The 22,469-nt window shown below is 45.5% G+C and overlaps 1 protein-coding gene across 3 annotated transcripts; it reads left to right on the forward strand.

Annotated features, from left to right (window-relative positions):
- The first annotated feature begins 146 nt into the window (after positions 1 to 146).
- On the forward strand, positions 147 to 8,023 carry med16 (mediator complex subunit 16). 3 transcript variants are annotated; one of them, XM_014149223.3, is made up of 16 exons: positions 147 to 260; positions 663 to 840; positions 1,042 to 1,149; positions 1,306 to 1,475; positions 1,944 to 2,225; positions 2,505 to 2,654; positions 2,799 to 2,904; positions 3,183 to 3,338; positions 3,699 to 3,919; positions 4,326 to 4,532; positions 5,308 to 5,518; positions 5,790 to 5,923; positions 6,345 to 6,537; positions 6,773 to 6,989; positions 7,253 to 7,336; positions 7,607 to 8,023. In XM_014149223.3, the coding sequence occupies exons 2-16, from the start codon at positions 699 to 701 to the stop codon at positions 7,731 to 7,733; spliced, it is 2,508 nt and encodes an 835-aa protein (XP_014004698.1). In that variant the 5' UTR covers positions 147 to 260; positions 663 to 698; the 3' UTR covers positions 7,734 to 8,023.
- The last annotated feature ends 14,446 nt before the right edge of the window (positions 8,024 to 22,469 follow it).

The following is a 22,469-nucleotide window of genomic DNA, read 5'->3' on the forward strand; positions in this document are numbered from 1 at the left end:
CCGCGAGCGCCCTCTGTAGATGGAACGGCCATACATACACATTTTTATAAAGAGATCATAGAAAAAGTAATATACAAATAGTAAACATAATATGCTAGATGAAACGTGTTATTCATTTTCTATTAAATTGTACTCTACCAAATACATTTATAACGTTTTTATAAAATAATAAGGCTGCAGGCAACTGAAAATACGTCTAAATTCGCTTGTCAGGGGTCCTACCGCACCATCTTTGTTTGTAACATTTTGTAGGATGAATGGTAAAGAGTAAATGTATTTATTTAACGTTAGAGATTTAAAATATCACCTACTACCTCTATAAATAAGACATTTAGCTAGATTATTAGAAGTTCGTCTGATGTAGTTGCTTCATGATTTGGTTCTAACGTACTACATTATCATATTGCTAGCTAGCATTATCTTTATAAACCAGCTAATTGAAGTAGCAGCTAATGCGTTTTAGCTAGCTACATATAACAGATAACTACGTTGACTAACAGTAGCTAACCTAACTAACATAGGTGACAGTGTTCGCTCGAAGAAGACTGATGCAAGGAACGTACATTTCACATCGAATTCTGTGTGTCTTGTTTGTGATATAGCTGAAAAGTGCAATCAAGTACATGAAGGTGACTGATTGAACATTTCTCTGATTGGACAAGGACACTTGCACAACCAGTGGAAAAGCATATGGTTGAATGATGGAGGTTGCCTATGTTTGTGAGTGGGAGAAGAGGCCCAAGAGCAACCACTATCCTTCCATCCCACTGGTGTGTGCCTGGTCCTGCAGGAACCTCGTTGCCTTCACCACAGACCTAAAAAATGAGGAAGACGAGAAAGGTACAAAAAATGTGCTTGGTACTGATCTTGTGACCGTTTTGTTGTGTGTAACAAGAGCACAGTAGGAATGTGAAATGGAACAAATCGCATTGCCAGTATCAGGTTTGATCCCATATATCCGTATATAATTTTGCGTATGTAACTCAATGCCTCGTAACTTGATTAGCAGAACATACACTACAGTGATTTGCTTTATTTCAGAAGTCAGTCATATGGTCCACATCATTGACACAGAGCACCCATGGGATGTGTACTCCATTAACTCTGGACATGGTGAGGTCATATCCTGTCTGGAGTGGGACCAATCAGGTGGGTCAACATAGTAACAACACCAAAACCACCCTTAAAGTTGCAACTGCCCTATCAATCCAAGTAGACTGATGTGGAACTCAGTACAATGCCAAGAAGTGTCCCTAGTGTATTGAGTTAAAATATGTGTGAACACATGACTACGTTCATTCATAGGTTCCAGGTTGCTGTCTGCTGATGGAGATGGGCAGATCAAGTGCTGGGCGATGGCAGATCACCTAGTGAACAGCTGGGAGAGTTCACTAGGGAGTGCAGAGGACGGAGACCCCATCATAGCTCTGTCCTGGCTGCACAATGGAGTTAAGCTGGCTCTCCATGTGGAGATGGTAATGGACCACCAGCTTGTTCTCATATTCACACAATCTACCAGCTCTTCTTAACTGTCTGTGTGGACCTTATGATTTATTACCATGTCAGTATTTTATAGACCAGTTTAAAGCTATTTTTTATTTTACATTTTAGTCATCCAGAGCGACTGTCAGGAGCAACTAGGGTTAAGTGCCTTGCTCAAGGGCACATCAACAGAATTTTCATCTAGTCGGCTCAGGGATTCCAACCAGCAACCTTTCGGTTACTGGCCCAACGCTCTTAATCTCTACTCTAAGCTACCTCTTGAGATAAGACAATACTGTATATGCCATTATTTGGCAGGGGGTGCTGTACACTGGCTTTGGAGCACTGCACATAACAGCATTTAACAAGTATATAACAATATAACTAATTTGCCACTTAGTTTGTTGAAATGTGCCACACCCCACTCTCTCTCTACCTCTCCTTCAATCTTCCTCCCCCAGTCGGGCTCCACCAATTTCGGTGAGAAATTCTCGCGGGTCAAGTTCTCACCGTCACTCACGCTGTTTGGGGGAAAGCCCATGGAGGGCTGGCTGGCAGTGACGGTGAGCGGCCTGGTCACCGTGTCCCTGCTGAAACCCAATGGTCAGCTGCTCACAGCCAGCGAGAGCCTGTGTCGCCTGAGGGGCCGTGTGGCCCTGGCCGACATCGCCTTTACCGGCGGGGGTAACATTGTGGTGGCGGCCACGGATGGCAGCAGCTCATCACCTGTGCAGTTCTACAAGGTAGGTATTAGCTAGCGATGCTATTACACAATTATTTTTGTTATTCTTATCATTACTGGCTACCACAAGAAGTGCTAGCCAGTCGCCTTGTCTCAGAAAAGTCTGGCAAATAATACTGTTCAAATGCTAATGCTTTTTATTTTCTTGTAAAGAGGGTTTACCATCCGATAATGTGAAGTTTTACTCCAACATCAGTTAAGTAGTGCTAGTATTGCAATAATATTATCACTGACTTGTCGTGATTAAACATTTCCATTGTCGTCCCAACTCTACATCAAGGTGTGCGTGAGCGTGGTCAACGAGAAGTGTCGCATCGACACTGAGCTGCTGCCCTCGCTCTTCATGCGCTGCACCACGGACCCGGTCAGGAGGGACAAGTACCCGGCTGTCACACACCTCAAGTTCCTCACCAGGGAGAATTCAGAGCAGGTGAGAGAGACACTGTGAACACGTTGCTTTCCATGTGTCCTTTATTTTGAATTCTTTCCAGCTTTATCACTTACCAGTATGCCAAATGTGCATTCAAACAGTTTAGTGTGTGTGGATTAAACCGCGATATGAATGCTCTTTTAGGTGCTGCTGTGTGCCTCCAGTCAGATGGGCAGCATCGTAGAGTGCTGGTCATTGCGGAAGGAAGGCCTCCCTGTCAATAACATATTCCAACATCGTTCACCAGTAGGTAAGGCAGAGAACGATAAACCAAGGAAGAGCACACTCAACCCAACTATAATTATTACTGTAGGTCACTTATAGGGGGCATCTCAAAATATTGAAGTTTCCAATTGTTGTCCACTTTAAAGAACTGAACAGGTGACAGTAAATTCCCTTTTAGGCATCCTCCATTTTGTTTTCAGATCAATGCAGTTAAAGGAAAGGAGACAGTACATTATTCTACAATTGAGATGCCCCCATAAAGACACCCCCCTTACTCACCCTTTCCCCTCTCTATCCCCACAGTGGGCGAGAAACAGCCGACGATCCTGAAATGGCGCATCCTCTCGGCCACCAATGATCTGGACCGTGTGTCAGCCGTGGCTCTGCCAAAGCTGCCAATCTCCATCTCCAACACTGACCTAAAGGTGGCGTCGGACACCAAGTTCTGCCCAGGCCTCGGTATGTGCTGATGCCAAATAACCCGTCATTCCCCCTCCGGATCTACTATTGAGCACTCCAGGTGGCAGCATCCACCTTTACAAAATGGTGGTTTGCAGCTCAATTAAACCTACCAAAGGAAAAAGTGGTTCTATGCTCAAGAAACGTGTTAGGGAAGTGGTACCTACATGGATGTGTCCCACACAACATAGTGGTAACATGACACATTGATGCATAATGGCAGAGAAATTGATGAATGGAATGTTATATACTTACTGTGTTGCCCCTGTCTGTGCTGCTGGGGTCATTCTCAATGCCACCCTCTGGAGATCAATAAAGTGAATTCAATTGTATGTGATTCTGTGTGGTGGTCCCTCCCAGGCCTGGCCCTAGCCTTCCACGACGGCAGTATCCAGATCCTCCACCGGCTGTCCCTTCACACCATGGGCGTGTTCTACGGATCCTCCTCGGGCTCCTCCCAGCGCCCCGGTGATGAGCCGGCCATCAAGCGTCAGCGCCCCGGCGGCCCAACCGTCCACTTCAAGGCCCTGCAGTTCTCCTGGACCTCACTGGCCCTGGCCGGAGTGGACAACCACGGCAAGGTGAGAGTGCAGCAATGCGTTGAGATCCGTTGACTGTGACCTTACATGTCTCACAGTACAATATCAGCACCTCATCCACCTTTAATAAAGATGAGGAGAAGGCTACTCCGGATTTGAGGTTGTAAAGCTTAGACGGCTTAAGTTTTTGAAAAGGGAAAACATGTAGAATTTTTTACCGTCAATGTCCCTTGAGTACACACCCCAGCCATTGGTGTTAAATCTTACAGGAGTTTATGGTCTGCAGGCAATAATGTATGAAACAAATAATACATGTATCCTCTCTTACAACAACAAGCTATCCATGTCCTTATTCATGACTTTTGTGTCTGACCCGACCATCCCTCAGATAGGAACAATATTTGTATCCATATTTTTCACATCTCTCTTTTGGCTCTTCCCTCCTCAGCTGCACATGATTCGCGTATCTCCATCCATGGGCCAGATGCTGGACATGAACACACTTCTGCGCCACCTGCTGTTCCTGCTGGAGTACTGCATGGTGACAGGCTACGACTGGTGGGACGTGCTGCTCCACGTGCAGCCTGGCATGGTCCATAACCTGGTGGAGAAGCTGCATGAGGAGTACATGAGACAGAACCAAGCCCTGCAGCAGGTAGGTGACCATGATGAGCCAGAACCAAGCCCTGCAGCAGGTAGGTGAACCATGATGAGCCAGAACCAAGCTCTGCAGCAGGTAGGTGGACCATGATGAGCCAGAACCAAGCTCTGCAGCAGGTAGGTGACCATGATGAGCCAGAACCAAGCTCTGCAGCAGGTAGGTGAACCATGATGAGCCAGAACCAAGCCCTGCAGCAGGTAGGTGGACCATGATGAGCCAGAACCAAGCTCTGCAGCAGGTAGGTGGACCATGATGAGCCAGAACCAAGCTCTGCAGCAGGTAGGTGGACCGTGATGAGCCAGAACCAAGCCCTGCAGCAGGTAGGTGGACCGTAATGAGACAGAACCAAGCTCTGCAGCAGGTAGGTGGACCATGATGAGCCAGAACCAAGCTCTGCAGCAGTTAGGCGGACCATGATGAGCCAGAACCAAGCTCTGCAGCAGGTAGGTGGACCATGATGAGCCAGAACCAAGCCCTGCAGCAGGTAGGTGGACCATGATGAGCCAGAACCAAGCTCTGCAGCAGGTAGGTGAACCAGGGTCGTGTTCAGTAGGGCACAACGTAGCAAAATGTTTTGCGACAGGAAATTGAATTATACAGTTCTTATTGGACAAATTCAGGTAGTCCTTGTCATTTCAATACACAACCCAGGGATCCCCGCTGCATGGCATTCGGTCAGACAGACTGAAATCTGTTGAAAACAAATTTGTGACAATAGATGGAAGTGTTTTTGTTTGTTTTTCTAATATCCAGTATCTGTGTGTGGAAGGTGCTCTCGACACGTATCGTGGCGGTTAAGGCCTCCCTCTGTAAGCTGTCATCGGCCACAGCTGCGCGAGCCTGTGACTTCCACGCCAAGCTCCTCCTCATCGCCATTAGCTCCACCCTCAAGTCCTTGCTGAGACCCCACGTCCTCAACACTCCAGACAAGAGCCCCGGGGACAGGCTGGCAGAGATATGTTCCAAAAACACTGACACTGGTAGGAGGACTAGCATCACTACCATTTATACCTGTATAATCAATGAATAGACGGATCCCACTTCTGACACCAATTTCACTTAACGTGAGGCTGGAAAAATGAATTCTTGTCCATTTTAACTGAACGGAACTTTTGTTATTGTTGAACAGACTGTAGGCTAAGGCTGCGTTGTTTGCCGTCCTGTTAGCTTGCTAGTATCTACAGTGTGTGTCGTTTTTATTTTAAGACTTCAGTGATTCTGGTGAAGATTGACCTTCCACCCCCTCTGTAGATATCGATAAGGTGATGATCAACCTGAAGACGGAGGAATTTGTGCTGGACGGCCCCCCACTCCAGTCTCTGCAGCAGCTCATCCAATGGGTGGGAGACTTTGTGCTGTACCTGATGGCCAACCTACCCAATCAGGTGTTTTTTTTATTTTTACGAATCGAGCTACCAATGTAGGCCTTTCACAGAGCTACCAATGTAGGCCTTTCACAGAGCTACCAATGTAGGCCTTTCACAGAGCTACCAATGTAGGCCTTTCACAGAGCTACCAATGTAGACCTTTCACAGAGCTACCAATGTAGGCCTTTCACAGAGCTACCAATGTAGGCCTTTCACAACGTGCTGAAAAAGAGTGCATTGTTACTCCAGAAACACTTTAGATAAGATGTATTGAAACAATGTAGTGTTCAATCAAATGTAGAGCTGGTGCTAGTAAAGTGTCCTTCTGTCTGTTTCTGTCCTCCTGTATGTAGAGCTGATGCTAGAATAGAGTGTTACTCTGTCTCTGTCTGTCTTTCTGTGCTGTATCCCTCTTGTTTTAACCCTTGTCCTGTCTCAGGGCTCCGTCGTGCGTCCCGGCTTTGGGTTCCTGCGCGACGGTTGGTCCCTGGGTATGCTGCGGGAGATGATGGTGATGATCCGCATCTGGGGCCTTCTGAAGCCTGGCTGCTTGCCCATCTACACGGCCACCTCGGACAACCAGGACAGCATGTCGCTGCTCTTCCGCCTGCTCACCAAGCTCTGGCTCTGCTGTAAGGATGAGGAGAACATTTGTATCTGTGGACTATATATTATGTGGATGTAGCTATGTGGGGTTAAATGTGCCACAGATGCCTTAAGTTAAAACAGTGTCATCAGCCTGTGTCTGTCTGTATATCAGTCTACTCTGTCCATTCTTCTGTCAATGTTTCTATGCATCTGTTTAGACCTTACATCAATCTGTATGTGTACCTGGCCTTCACCCATGTATCCCCCTCCCCCTTCCAGCTCGGGACGAGGGCCACCCCCAGGAGCCAGATGAGCCGCTGATAGACGAGTGCTGCCTGCTGCCCAGCCAGCTGCTGGTGCCCAGCATGGACTGGCTGCCTGTCAATGATGGCATCATCTGCAAGCTGCAGGGCAAGCACCCGCTGCGGCTTCAGTTTGGCAAGCCCTACAGCCTGCCGGGTCTCAACTCCACAGCCCAGGTGGAGGTCTTCTCCAGGTAAGAGTGAGGCCTCAGGAGAGGGCTACATGGTATTCAGGGGAAAGGGTGTCTCTGCCACCTGGTAGGCTTCTTTAGGGTTAGAAGTAGGTGTAGTGCTCTTGGCATTTGGCCCACTCTTGGCATTTGGCCCACATGCCACTCAGTTGTCCTTTTGACATCTGTTTGTAGTAAATGTGCTTCTGCTTAATATTGCCAATATTTCAGTCAAAGCTCAGCTGAAGCCTTCCATTGGTCAATATACTCATTGTGCGTGTATCTAGGAGCCCGGGGGTCCAGAGGATGGATCATCTACGTTGTCTCTACATGGGAGTCTGCCCCACAGAGGACAGCAAAGCCTGTACCAGGTCAGACACCACACCACTTCCTCTATGACCCTCTCCCCAACACTTCCTGCTTTTCCTTGATTTTTATATCATTCCACCGCTTTACGTTTTCATTATTTTTAAGAACCTTTTTTTTTGGTCCAAGTAACAATTTGAAGCTTGTCTTTTCCTGGTCTTGCTTTTTCAGTCTGACCATGCCTGTGTTGACATTCACTCTTTCTCTGCCTACCTTTCTTTTGGTGTCTTTCCACCTTTTTATTTCGCTCTCTTTCTCTCCCTCCCCCATCTCAGGTGTGGCTGTGTGACTATGCTCCGCTCGCCTAACAAGACCAACGCCATGAAGCAGTGGGAGCAGCGCTGGATCAAGAACTGCCTTTGCGGGGGCCTCTGGAGAAGGATCCCCTCCACAATGTCCTGAGATCTGTCCTGAGACCACTATCACCGCAAACCCTGACCTCAGGTCAGCCTTTGGACACTAGCCTGCATGACACTGCTGCCTCGTAGCAGATCTCTTTGGGGGACAGATGAAGTACTGGATATCCATACGGTTGTATTTCAAAGATCGCTGTTTGGAGAGGCAGTGATCATGCCGTCATTGGGGTTAAATGTGCCAGAGATACCTGTAAATAGGAACCACGTGTTTTTTTATGTTTCCCTTTTTATATTCAAACCTGTGTCAAGAAAATAAACCTTATTTGGTGACCTTTATGGTTGAGAGGTGTGGCTTTTCTCTTCAAATCCTATTTGAGATCTGGACGAGTTTGCTCATATTTTCATGTAAATATTGCATTCATGTAAATGGAAGATGATAATTAGGATTTGGCCCTTGGTGGATGATTGTGTGTTTCGATGTAGTTAGAATGTGGCGACTCTAGACGTCTATTGTGCATAAAGCCTAATCTGGCTTTAGTCTTGTCATGTGCACCAGGGATTAGACAAAGGAACTAGTAATAATAAGGATTCATTTAAAATGGGTTTTGTATCAAAATGCTGGATTTACGTAACACTCCGCGAAGAGATTCCATTTAATAAAAAAGCACTAGAGATGTTCCAAATAATTTTTGTCATCAAAAAGGAGGACCAAAGCACTCTTCATATAATTAATTAAAATGCCTTTATTTACATGGCAGGTTCAGTGGAAACAAAGTTTTAAAACTCTGACGTGTTTTGGCTGCATGGCCTTCGTCAGGGAGTACAAATATATGATAATACAATGTCCTCCTTTGAACAGCTTTTTCCAATCAACCCTGATTTGAAGAGGGAGTGGTTACATAATTCATTGGACAACACCTAGTAAGCAATACTATTCATGTTAAAAAGTGAAATATGGGTGATATTTTATTAAAAAATGCATCTCAAGGCTAGAAGCATCAGAACCCTGAGAATGGTAGTTGTAACCTTGGATATGACTGGGCAAAGTGTTAAGATTAGGAGAGCCATCTATTTTATAATACACTAGAACACAGCAAGAATGTCTGATTGTGTAATGGGCTTGTCTAAAGGACTGTCCTTTGCCCCCACATAGTCAACTAATTCATTCATTACAAAGATTGACCTATTTCGTTTCTACAGCAGCAATCTACATCTGAAGGCCTGGTACAAGCAAAACATCTCTCCAACTACAGACACCAGTGTTTCAGGTCAGGCAGTTTGTGTCCTCAACAACTTCCACCTTTTGTCGCATTGTCCAGAATGCCACACTAAATACATTTACAAAGAAGGTGAATTTTGATGTGGAGAATCTGTTTAAGGGTCAAATGGACTCCAAACAAGACGTAACCTTTCTAAGATAGGCATGCATTTCAATCATTGTCCAAAAATGGACGGATTGTGGTTTAACTAAGCAGACCAAGGTGGCGCTACAGTAGTGTGGAGTAAAGAAAAATATGTGACAGAAGCCTATCGTCAATTAGACAATGGTGAACTCTACCAATCTCTTCAACCCTACAGAGGACCTACAAACTGAATTGAAAGGGATCCTCACAGAAGCTAAGGAGAATAACTACATTTCAGACAATGAGTTCAAATGTATTTTCAATGGCAGTCTGCGTATGGCTTCTTTTTACTCTTCCAGAAGTCCACAAGAATCCTGAAAACCCCCTTGGCAGACCAGTCATTAGTGGTAATGAAAGTTTGACAGAACCCATCTCCAAGTACATTGATTACTTTATTAGGCTGGGAGTGAAGGCAGAAAATGCTTATCTTCAAGATACCACAGATGTGTTGAACAAAATTAAGGAATTGAACAAAATAATTCATTTTTAGTCACCATGGATGTGGAGACTATACACCACCATTGATCATGAACAAGGATTGGCAGCTATGCACCATTTCTTGAGTACCCGGCCTGAGACAGATACCTCCCACATAATTCATTGTCTCATTGACTGAATTGTCTCACTGACCGTATTTTTAAACAAGTCAAAGGATGTGTCATGGGAGCTTGCTACAGTCCTTCCTATGCTGGTTTGTACTTAGGTAAATAGGAAAGTTACTTTATTTTGGATCCTTCTAAAAACCAGTTCTTTAACTGGATTATAGGGTGGGGACGCTATATTGATGATGTTTGCCTGTTCTGGTCTGGCTCAGAAGATGAACTTAATTCCTTCCACCAATACCTTATCAGCATTAACCCTAACATCAAACGAACTATGCAGTACAGTTAGGATAACATTCATTAACCCTAACATCAAACGAGCTATGGAGTACAGTTAGGATAACATTCATTAACCCTAACATCAAACGAGCTATGGAGTACAGTTAGGATAACATTCATTAACCCTAACATCAAACGAGCTATGGAGTACAGTTAGGATAACATTCATTAACCCTAACATCAAACGAGCTATGGAGTACAGTTAGGATAACATTCATTAACCCTAACATCAAATGAACTATGGAGTACAGTTAGGATAAAATTCATTTTTTGGACCTTGACATCAGTAAAAATAACAGGTTGTTTGCACACATCAATCTTTAGGAAGCCTACAGATGGGAATATCATTCTGAGGGCAGACAGCTTCCACCCCAAAAGGCTAAAAGAGAACATTCCATATGGCCAATTCCAAAGAGTCCGCAGAATTTGATCAGGAAACAGACTACAGTGTCAAATCTGCTGAATTTGAGAATGTCTTCTTGAATCGAGGCTACAGCGCTCAGGTCCTGAAAGATGCAGGCATAAGGTGCCGGATGACTTGGCAGAGATAACTTTTTGCGAAAGGGAACACATGATGCACCAAAGAGAGTGTACTTTGTTACAAAATACAGCACTGAAGCAGAGAACATTAAAATAGTAATTAAAAAGAATTGGGCAATCATCCAAAGTGATACACTACTGCGCGAAGTCTTCCCAGAGCCACCAGTCATAAGCTTTAAGAGATGTCCTACCCTAAATGAGAGATTAGTCCACAGCTATCTTCCTGGTAACTCTCAAAAAACTTGACTAGACCACAAACCCAGGAGCTTTTTTAAATGCAACCAGTGTAACCATAGCAGAAATATTGCACAGAAAAAGTCAAGCATTCATTATCTGCAAAACCCCTCACGTCATCTACAGATTGTAATGTTCACAGTGCAAGGTACATTGGACGGACAAAGAGACACATTCAAGACCGCTTAGCGGAACACAAGTATGCCATACGGGTAGGCAATGAAGACTACCCCATGGCAAGGCACTACATGTCCTTACACCATGGCAACCCTGCCTCCCTGCAAACTATGGGTATTGATCATGTTTCGGCCTCAATTAGAAAAGGGGACCGTCTTAAACAGCTAAACTAAAGAGATGGTTTTGGGATTTACAAACTACAGGCCACTACGTACCCTGGTTGAAAAAAAAAGATATGGATTTCTCACCTTTCCTGTAGGGTGGTGAGAGGTCCCTTTGCTGTCATCTAGTGGACATTTTGCTCTATTGCCCTCAGCTAGGTTTAGACTGTTGCGGTTCATATTTGCTGTGTTCTAGTGTACTGTACTATAAAATAGATGGCTCTCCTATTCTTAACACTTTGCCCAGTCATATTCAAGGTTACAACTACCATTCTAGGGGTTCTGATGCTTCTAGCCTTGAGATGCATGTTTTATAACATATCTACAGTAATTCACTTTTATTGTGTATAGTATTGCTTACTAGGTGTTGTCCAATGAACTCTCTAACCACTCCCTCTTTAAATCAGGGTTGATTGGATAAAGCTGTTCAAAAGAGGACATTGTATTATCATATATTTGTACTCCCTGACGAAGGCCATGCAGCCAAAACACGTCAGAGTTTTAAAACTTTGTTTCCACTGAACCTGTCATGTAAATAAAGGCATTTTAATGAATTATATGAGGAGTGCCTTGGTCCTCCTTTCTTTTTGATGACCAATTTACCAAAGAGCACCATCTGTCTACCAAAATCTACTATTGTGTACGTGAGCACTTTATTTGAAGTCATATCTCAGTTCCTGAAATAGCTGGAGTGAAACTGACTGTCTACTCTGGACAACCTTGAACGATAGTCTACTCAAATCAAATCAAAGTTTATTTGTCACGTGTGCTGAATACAACAGGTGTAGACCTTACAGTGAAATGCTTACTTACAGGCTCTAACCAATAGTGCAAAAAAGGTATTAGGTGAACAATACGTAGGTAAAGAAATAAAACAACAGTAAAAAGACAGGCTATATACAGTAGCGAGGCTATACAAGTAGCGAGGCTACATACAGACACCGGTTAGTCAGGCTGATTGAGGTAGATATACATGTAGATATGGTTAAAGTGACTATGCATATATGATGAACAGAGAGTAGCAGTATCGTAAAAGAGGGGTTGGCGGGTGGTGGGTGGGACACAATGCAGATAGCCCGGTTAGCTAATGTGCGGGAGCACTGGTTGGTCGGCCAAATTGAGGTAGTATGTAGATGATTGTATAGTTAAAGTGACTATGCATATATGATAATCAGAAAGTAGCAGCAGGCTAAAAAGAGGGGTTGTGGGGGGGGGTCACACAATGCAAATAGTCCGGGTAGCCATTTGATTATCTGTTCAGGAGTCTTATGTCTTGGGGGTAAAAACTGTTGAGAAGCCTTTTTGTCCTAGACTTGGCACTCCGGTACCGCTTGCCATGCGGTAGTAGAGAGAACAGTCTATGACTGGGGTGGCTGGGGTCTTTGACAATTTTTAGGGCCTTCCTCTGACAACGCCTGGTGTAGAGGTCCTGGATGGCAGGCAGCTTAGCCCCAGTGACGTACTGGGCCGTACGCACTACCCTCTGTAGTGCCTTTCGGTCAGAGGCCGAGCAGTTGCCGTACCAGGCAGTGATGCAACCAGTCAGGATGCTCTCGATGTTGCAGCTGTAGAACCTTTTGAGGATCTCAGGACCCATGCCAAATCTTTTTAGTTACCTGAGGGAGAATAGGCTTTGTCGTGCCCTCTTCACGACTGTCTTGGTGTGTTTGGACCATTCTAGTTTGTTGATGTGGACACCAAGGAACTTGAAGCTCTCAACCTGCTCCACTACAGCCCCGTTGATGAAAATGGGGGCGTGCTCGGTCCTCCTTTTCCTGTAGTCCACAATAATCTCCTTAGTCTTGGTTACGTTGAGGGATAGGTTGACCGCCCGGCCAGGTCTGTGACTTCCTCCCTATAGGCTGTCTCGTCGCTGTCGGTGTTCAGGCCTACCACTGTTGTGTCGTCTGCAAACTTAATGATGGTAGTGGAGTCGTGCCTGGCCATGCAGTCGTGGGTGAACAGGGAGTACAGGAGGGGACTGAGCACGCACCCCTGGGGAGCTCCAGTGTTGAGGATCAGCGTGGCAGATGTGTTGCTACCTACCCTCACCACCTGGGGGCGGCCCGTCAGGAAGTCCAGGATCCAGTTGCAGAGGGAGGTGTTTAGTCCCAGGATCCTTAGCTTAGTGATGAGCTTTGAGGGTACTATGGTGTTGAACACTGATCTGTAGTCAATGAATAGCATTCTCACGTAAGTGTTCCTTTTGTCCAGGTGGGAAAGGGCAGTGTGGAGTGCAATAGAGATTGCATCATCTGTGGATCTGTTTGGGCGGTATGCAAATTGGCAGATGTGTTGCTACCTACCCTCACCACCTGGGGGCGGCCCGTCAGGAAGTCCAGGATCCAGTTGCAGAGGGAGGTGTTTAGTCCCAGGATCCTTAGCTTAGTGATGAGCTTTGTTGGTACTATGGTGTTGAACGCTGATCTGTAGTCAATGAATAGCATTCTCACGTAAGTGTTCCTTTTGTCCAGGTGGGAAAGGGCAGTGTGGAGTGCAATAGAGATTGCATCATCTGTGGATCTGTTTGGGCGGTATGCAAATTGGAGTGGGTCTAGGGTTTCTGGGATAATGGTGTTGATGTGAGCCATGTCCAGCCTTTCAAAGCACTTCATGGCTAGAGACGTGAGCGCTACGGGTCGGAAGTCATTTAGGCAGGTTACCTTAGTGTTCTTGGGCTCAGGGGCTATGGTAGTCTGCTTGAAACATGTTGGTATTACAGACTCAGACAGGGAGAGGTTGAAAATGTCAGTAAAAAAACTTGCCAGTTGGTCAGCACATGTTCGGAGTACACGTCCTGGTAATCCGTCTGGACCTGCAGCCTTGTGAATGTTGACCTGTTTAAAGGTCTTACATCGGCTCCGGGGAGCGTGATCACACAGTTGTCCGGAACAACTGATGCTCTCATGCATGTTCCAGTGTTACTTGCCTCGAAGCAAGCATAGAAGTAATTTAGCTTGTCTGGTAGACTACAAATAGAAATACATCAACATAGACCATAACTTAAAACCCGGAAATAATAAATCAAACGCCCTCCTAACTAACACACCACCCTGAACCACATAAAACAAATACCCTCTGCCACGTCCTGACCAAACTAAAATGACAATTAACCCTTATACTGGCCAGGACGTGACAGTACCCCCCCCCCCCCCCCCCCCCCCCTTAAAGGTGCTAACCCCGGAAGCACCTTAAGAAAAACAACCCCAAACAACAACAAAACAAAAATTCCCCCCTACTAAAGGGAGGGAAGGGAGGGTGGCTGCCGTCAACGACGGCACTGTGCTACACCCCCCCTCCCCAACCCACCTATATCTGGAGGTGGCTCCGGTTCTGGCCGTTCCAGGCAGTCGGGCCACTCTGGCAGACCCGGGGGGCAGTCGGGCCACTCTGGCAGCTCGGGGCAGTCTGGCAGCTCGGGGCAGTCTGGCAGCTCGGGGCAGTCGGGCCACTCCGGCAGCTCGGCGCAGTCTGGCCACTCCGGCAGCTCGGGGCAGTCTGGCCACTCCGGCAACTCGGGGCAGTCGGCCACTCCGGCAGCTCGGGGCAGTCTGGCCACTCCGGCAGTTCCGGGCAGTCTGGCCACTCCGGCAGTTCCGGGCAGTCTGGCCACTCCGGCAGTTCCGGGCAGTCTGGCCACTCCGGCAGTTCCGGGCAGTCTGGCCACTCTGGCGGTTCCGGGCAGTCTGGCCACTCTGGCGGCTCCTGACTAGCGGGCGGCTCTGGCGGCTCCTGACTGGCGGGTGGCTCTGGCGACTCCTGACTGGCGGGCAGCTCTGGTGACGTACGACTGGCGGGCAGCTCTGGTGACTGTTGACTGGCGGGCAGCTCTGGTGACTGTTGACTGGCGGGCAGCTCTGGTGACTGTTGACTGGCGGGCAGCTCTGGTGACTGTTGACTGGCGGGCAGCTCTGGTGACTGTTGACTGGCGGGCAGCTCTGGTGACTGTTGACTGGCGGGCAGCTCTGGTGATTGTTGGCTGGCGGGCAGCTCTGGTGATTGTTGGCTGGCGGGCAGCTCTGGTGACTGTTGACTGGCGGGCAGCTCTGGCGACTTTAGACTGGCGAGGCTGGGTTTACGCACTAGATGCCTGATGCGTGGTGCTGGTACTGGATATGTCAGCTTTGAAACACACACCTTAGGGCTAGTGCGTGGAGCGGGAACAGGACGTACTGGACTGGGCTGACGCACTATAATCCTGGTGCGTGGTGCTGGTACTGGAAATGCCAGGTTGGGAACACGCACCTCTAGGCTAGTGCGTGGAGCTGGAACAGGATATATAGGACCATGGAGGCTTACTGGCGGTCTTGAGCTTAAACCTGGCATCGCCCTTTCTGGCTGAATGCCTACTACCCCCTGGTAAATGCGGGGCGCTGGTATAGCGCGTACTGGCCTAAAAACACTTGGCCTCGCCATAACACCCATTACCCCGAAGCATAAGACCTGTCCATTAACTGGCCTCCGAGAAACAGTCCGGGGATTTGGCCTGGGGCTCCAAACTTGCCCCGCCAAACTACCCATATGCCCCCCCCAAAAAAATTATTGGGGTTGCCTCTCGGGTTTAATCGCCAGTCGTGTTCCTCGGTAGCATTCCCGGTCTTTGCTCCATTTCTCCCGTTTATCCAATCCAAATTCCCTCTGCTCCTTCCTCTGCTGCTTGGTCCTTTGGTGGTGGGAGATTCTGTCACGGCTGTCGTTGGTAATGGAGGACCAAAACGCAGCAGGTATGTGTAAGCTCATCTTGACGTTTATTAACTCAGAATGAACGTACAAAAATAACAAACAAGAGAACGAACGATCAACAGACAGTCTGGCAAGGCACAAGGCTAAACACAGAACAATCTCCCACAAATACACAGACAAACACACCCAACTAATATAGGACTTCCAATCAAAGGCAACACCACACAGCTGCCTTCAATTGGAAGTCCACCCCAATTAACTCAACATAGAAATAGATCAACCAGACTAGACATAGAAATACATCAACATAGACCATAACTTAAAACCCGGAAATAATAAATCAAACGCCCTCCTAACTAACACACCACCCTGAACCACATAAAACAAATACCCTCTGCCACGTCCTGACCAAACTAAAATGACAATTAACCCTTATACTGGCCAGGACGTGACAGGTAGGCTCGTGTCACTAGGCAGCTCTCGGCTATGCTTCACTTTGTAATCTGTAATAGTTTGCAAGCCCTGCCAAGTCCGACGAGCGTAAAATCTCTGAAACAGGACAGTGTTGAGGCACAGATCTGGGGAAGGGTACTAAAAAAAGAACACAATGGCCTCCATCATTCTTCAATGGAAGATGTTTGGCACCACCAAGACTCTTCCTAGAGCTAGCCGCCAGGCCAAACTGAGCAATCGGTGGGGGGAGGTGACCAAGAACCTGATGGTCACTCTGACAGAGCTCCTGAGTTCCTCTTTGGAGATGGGAGAACCATCCAGAAGGACAACCATCTCTGCAGTACTCCACCAATCAGGCCTTTATGGTAGAGTGGCCAGACGGAACACATTACAGCCTGCTCGGGGTTGACCAAAAGGCATCTAAAGGACTCTCAGACCATGAGAAACAAGATTCTCTGGTCTGATGAAACCAAGATTGAACTCTTTGGCCTGAATGCCAAGCGTCACGTCTGGAGGAAACCTGGCACCATCCCTACAGTGAAGCACGGTGGTGGCAGCATCATGCTGTGGGGATGTTGTTCAGTTGCAGGGACTGAGAGACTATTCAGGAACAGTGGCAACCCTTCATTCAGAGCCCCAGTTTTTTATTTTTAATAAATTAGTACAAATGTCTAAACCTGTTTTTGCTTTCTCATTATGGGATATTGTGTGTAGATTGATGAGGGAAAAAAACGATTTAATCAATTTTAGAATAAGGCTGTAACAAAATGTTGAAAAAGTCAAGGGGTCTGAATACTTATTTGTACCCCACACATACAATTATACAGTTGAAGTCTGAAGTTTACATACACCTTAACCAAATACATTTAAACTCAGTTTTTCACAATTCCTGACATTTAATCCTAGCAACAATTCCCTGTCTTAGGTCAGTTAGGGTCACCACTTTATTTTAAGAATGTGAAATGTCAGAATAATAGTAGAGAGAATGATTTATTTCAGCTTTTATTTCTTTCATCACATTCCCAGTGGGTCAGAAGTTTACATACACTCAATTACTATTTGGTAGCATTGACTTTAAATTGTTTAACTTGGGTCAAACGTTTCGGGTAGCCTTCCACAATCTTCCCACAATAAGTTAAGTGAATTTTGGCTTATTCCCCCTGACAGAGCTGGTGTAACTGAGTCAGGTTTGTAGGGCTCCTTGCTCGCACACACTTTTTCAGTTCTGCCCACAAATGTTCTAGGGCTTTGTGATGGCCACTCCAATACCTTGACTTTGTTGTCCTTAGGCCATTTTTCCACAACTTTGGAAGGATGCTTGGGGTCATTTTTCAGGGTTACATGGTAAAAAATAAACCAACATTGAATATCCCTTTGAGCATGGTGAAGTTATTAATTACACTTTGGAAGTTGTATCAATACATCCAGTCATTACAAAGATACAGGCGTCCTTCCTAACTTAGTTGCCGGAGAGGAAGGAAACCGTTCATGGATTTCACCATGAGGCCAATGTTGACTTTATAACAGCAACAGAGTTTAATGGCTGTGATAGGAGAAAACTGAGGATGGATCAACAACATTGTAGTTACGCCACAATACTAACCTAAATGACAGAGTGAAAAGAAGGAAGCCTGTACAGAATAAAAATATTCCAAAACATGCATCCTGTTTGCAATAAGGCAATGAAGTAAAACTGCAAAAAATGTGGCAAAGAAATAACATTATGTCCTGAATACATAGTGTTAAGTTCAAGGAAAATCCAACAAAACAAATCACTGCGTACCACTCTTCATATTTTCAAGCATGGTGGTGGCTGCATCATGTTATGGGTATGCTTGTCATTGGCAAGGAATAGGGAGTTTTTTTAATAAAAGGAATGGAATAGAGCTAAGCACAGGCAAAATCCTAGAGGAAAATCTGGTTCAGTCTGCTTTCCAACAGACACTGGGAGACAAATTCACCTTTCAGCAGGACAATAACCTAAAACACAAGGCCAAATATACACAGACTTACCAAGACGACATTGAATGTTCCTGAGTGGCCTAGTTACAGTTTTAACTTAAATCTACTTGAAAATCTATTGCAAGACTTGAAAATGGCTGTCTAGCAATGATCAACAACCAACTTGACAGAGCATGAAGAATTGTAAAAATAATCTGCAAATATTGCACAATCCAGATGTGCAAATCTCATAGAGACTTACGCAGAAATACTTGCAGCTGTAATCACTGCCAAAGGTGTTTCTAACATGTATTGACTTAGGGGTCTGAATACTTATCTAAATGAGATATTTGTGTTTTAATTTTAAATAAATTAGCAAACATTTCTAAAAACATGTTTTCACTTTGTCATTATGGGATATTGTGTATAGATGGGTGAAATAAAAACATATATATAATCAATTTTGAATTCAGGAATAAGTCAAGGGGTATGAATACTTTCTGAAGGCTTTGGATGTCTCTTAGAGAAAATAATGACTGGAGTGATCTAGTAGAGATAACATTAGGGATAATTGGGTGTCTGGTATTAGGCCTAGGTGGTATATAGATGAGAGAAATTATTATCTACGGTCGATAGTAGCCATCTGATTTTCAGGGTTAAATTGGTATCATGGGCCCTACAGCAGGGTGCAACATTACAGAATGTTCGGTGAGATACTGTATGTACTCGGTAGAACAGATATGAAGCTTTCATGTTGTAGAGTTGGAAATTGGGTCAACTCAATTCATGTTATTTTTATCTGCAGCATTCTGAACGTTGGAATATGAATCTCTTGTATAGAGCTTTTTTCAGGGTTACATGGAAGTTTGGAATCCATCTGGGGACGAGCCTCTCCATACAGTTGTGCCTCAGCCGAGCCTTTCGCCAAATGCAATTCTTGAGGTGGAGTAACTCTGCAAGATCACAGTCGAACCAGGGGCTGAACTTGTTTTTAATTCTCATTTTCTTTATGGGGGCGTATTTGTCAACAATACTACTGAAAATATTTAAAAAATAAGGTCCAAGCGTCTTCAACAGAGGGGATCAAGCTGATTCTATACCATTTTAGAGGCCAGTTCATGAAGGAAGGCTTGCTCATTAAAGTTTTTTAGCAAGCGTCTATGACAAATCAGGACAGGTTGTTTCACTGAGCAGCCATTATGAACACAGGCTGTAAAACAGTGATCACCAGACTGATACCTCTCAGGATTATTTGTGAGGATAGCATCGAGGAGAGTAGCCTTTTCTGAATCTTTGGAGTCATACCTTGTGGGATTGGTAATAATCTGAGAAAGATTTAGGGAGATTGCTTTAGGACTTGGTCAGGTGGTTTAAGCATGTCCCAGTTTAGGTCACCTAGCAGGACAAATTCAGACTTAGTGTAAGGGGCCAGGAGAGAGCTTAAGGCAGGTAGGGTACAGGCCGGTGCTGATGGAGGACAATAGCACCCAGCAACAGTCAACATACAGCTATTTGAAAGTTTAATGCTTAAAACCAGCAAATCAAATTGTTTGGGGACAGACTTGGTGGAGACACCGAGCACTGAAGGTGATCCTTGGTAAAGATTGCCACTACACCACCTTTGGAAGATCTGTCTTGCCGAAAAAGGTTATAACCAGAAAGGTTAACATCCGTATTCAAAACACTCTTCCTTAGCCACGTCTCAGTAATGACCAACACGTCTGGATTGGAGCTGTGAAGCCACACTTTCAATTGATCCATTTTAGGTAATAAGCTTCTAGTGTTAACGTGCAGAAAACCCAGGATTTTATGAGAGCAGTATGGGGTCGTGTGGGCAAGCAGTTTGCTGATGTCAAATTTGTGAACAGAGCGCCCCATGGTGGTGTTGGGGTTAGGTTATGGGCAGGCATAAGCTACGGACAACGAACACAATTGCATTTTATCGATGGAAATTTGAATACACAGAGATACTGGGACGAGATCCTGAGGTCCATTGTTATGCCATTCATTCGCCACGATCACCTCATGTTTCAGCATGATAATGCACGGCCCCATGTCTCAAGGACGGCTGGCACTCACTACATATCTGTCGCCAAACTCACTGGCTCCAGGTAATCTATAAGTCTCTGCTAGGTAAAGCCCCACCTTCTCTCAGCTCACTGGTCACCATAGCAATACCCACCCGTAGCACGCGCTCCAGCAGGTACTGTATATTGCACTGGTCATCCCCAAAGCCAACACTTCTTTTGGCCGCTTTTCCTTCCAGTTCTCTGCTGCCAATGACTGGAACGAATTGAAAAAATCTCTGAAGCTGGGGTCTTATAGGGGTCTCTCTAACTTTAAGGATTAGCTGTCAGAGCAGCTTACCGATCACTGTACCTGTACACAGCCAATCTGTAAATAGCACACCCAACTACCTCATCCCCATATTATTACTTACCCTCTTGCTCTTTTGCACCCCAGTATCTCTACTTGCACATCATCATCTGCACATCTATCACTCCAGTATTAATGCTAAATTGTAATTATTTTAATCTTTATGGCCTATTTATTGCCTACCTACCTACTCTTCTACGTTTGCACTCACTGTACATAGATGTTTCTATTTTTCTTTTGTGTTATTGACTGTATGTTTGTTTATGTGTAACTCTGTGTTGTTGTTTTTGTCGCACTGCTTTGCTTTATCTTGGCCAGGTCGCAGTTGTAAATGAGAACTTATTCTCAACTGGCCTACCTGGTTAAATAAAGGTGAAATAAAATAAAATAAAAAAAAATTATTTGTACACAATTCCTGGAAGCTCAAAATGTCCCAGTTCTTCAATGGCCTGCATATTCAACAAACACCCATTGAGCATGTTTGGGATGCTCTGGATTGATGTGTACGACAGAGTGTTCCAGTTCCCGCCAATAGCCAGCAATTTCTCACCGCCATTGAAGAGGAGTGGGACAACATTCCACAGGCCACAATCAACAGCCTGATCAGCTCTATGCGAAGGAGATCTGTCCTGCTGCATGAGGCAAATGGTGGTCACACCAAATATTGACTGTTTTTCTGATCCACGCCCCTACCTTTTTTTTAAGGTATCTGTGACCAACAGATGCATATCTGTATTCCCAGTCATGTGAAATCCAAAGATTAGGGTCTAATGACTGATTTCCTTATATGAACTGTAGAAATTGTTGCATGTTGTGTTTATATTTTTGTTCAGTGTAGTAAATACACAATTTGTCCAGATCAATGTGTCTTATGTGGCGAGTAAGGAGGCTAGCCTGACCTGGCTGCTTGCTGCACTAATGACCCAGCAGGCCCTGATGCTGTGTGTGTGTGTGTGTGTGTGTGTGTGTGTGTGTGTGTGTGTGTGTGTGTGTGTGTGTGTGTGTGTGTGTGTGTGTGTGTGTGTGTGTGTGTGTGTGTGTGTGTGTGTGTATGTGTGTGTGTGTGTGTGTGTGACTGCGAGCAGGTTCACTTGGGGGTCCACTGCTACCAACTAAAGACGGAAGGACATCGAACGTGGCCTGACCACGACATCAATCATTGAGAGAAAGAGAGAGAGAGAGAGAGAGAGAGGGAGAGAGAGAGAGAGAGAGAGAGAGAGAGAGAGAGAGAGAGACTGTACTGCATCCCCTTTGTAAATTGCAAAGCCTCTTCATTAAGTGAACCGAGGTCCTCTGGCTCGGAATGATGACACTTAAACACCATCTCCATTCCCCACTGCTCTGTGACGCATTTCCCTGTGTCTGCATTGAGCGTGGGTGTCAGCGCAGATATGAGGCTTTTCACGCTGGCAGGCAGGCAGAGTGATGCAGTGGATGACACCACCAGACATGACATTTGGAAACATTTCTGGGTCCTGCTCACACAGGCAGAGGTACAATGTGCCGCCATTGCTCCTGTGTCTAAACTCATGTAGGAGGGCCAGTGTTATGTGAATGATAGAGTGCTGTGTTATGCTGAGTTTCTGATACATTTCTTAGTCATTTATGAGCGTGAGACTCCATCTGCTCGCTCCTGTTGTGACGCTGATCTTGCCAGGGACAAATTTGCACAGAAGTTACAGGAGAGATCGGTAGGTGTTCTCAAAAGGTATAGCCTACTGTTCATTCTTTGCTGATTGACTATACAGAGATAGTAGTAAAACAAAACTCCCATTTATAATATCTGTATAATAAGGAGCATGGAGCTAAACCATGACTGTGGGGAATGTGTTGCAGGCACAGGCAGTGTATAGTAAAGGATGGAATGCTGGTACACTCTTAGAAAAAATGGTCTCAAAAGGCTTCTTTGGCTTTCCCCATAAGACAACCCTTT

This window comes from Salmo salar, chromosome 16 (genome assembly GCF_965601325.2).
Source record: "Salmo salar chromosome 16, fSalSal1, whole genome shotgun sequence".
Classification (NCBI taxonomy): Eukaryota; Metazoa; Chordata; class Actinopteri; order Salmoniformes; family Salmonidae; genus Salmo; species Salmo salar.

Excerpts from the sequence above, each read along its gene's own strand:
- med16 (XM_014149223.3), top strand. The coding sequence starts at position 699 with ATGATGGAGGTTGCCTATGTTTGTGAGTGGGAGAAGAGGCCCAAGAGC. Across the intron at positions 4,533-5,307 it reads AGAACCAAGCCCTGCAGCAG|GTGCTCTCGACACGTATCGT; the intron begins GTAGGTGACCAT and ends TGTGTGTGGAAG. Across the intron at positions 6,990-7,252 it reads CAGGTGGAGGTCTTCTCCAG|GAGCCCGGGGGTCCAGAGGA; the intron begins GTAAGAGTGAGG and ends GCGTGTATCTAG.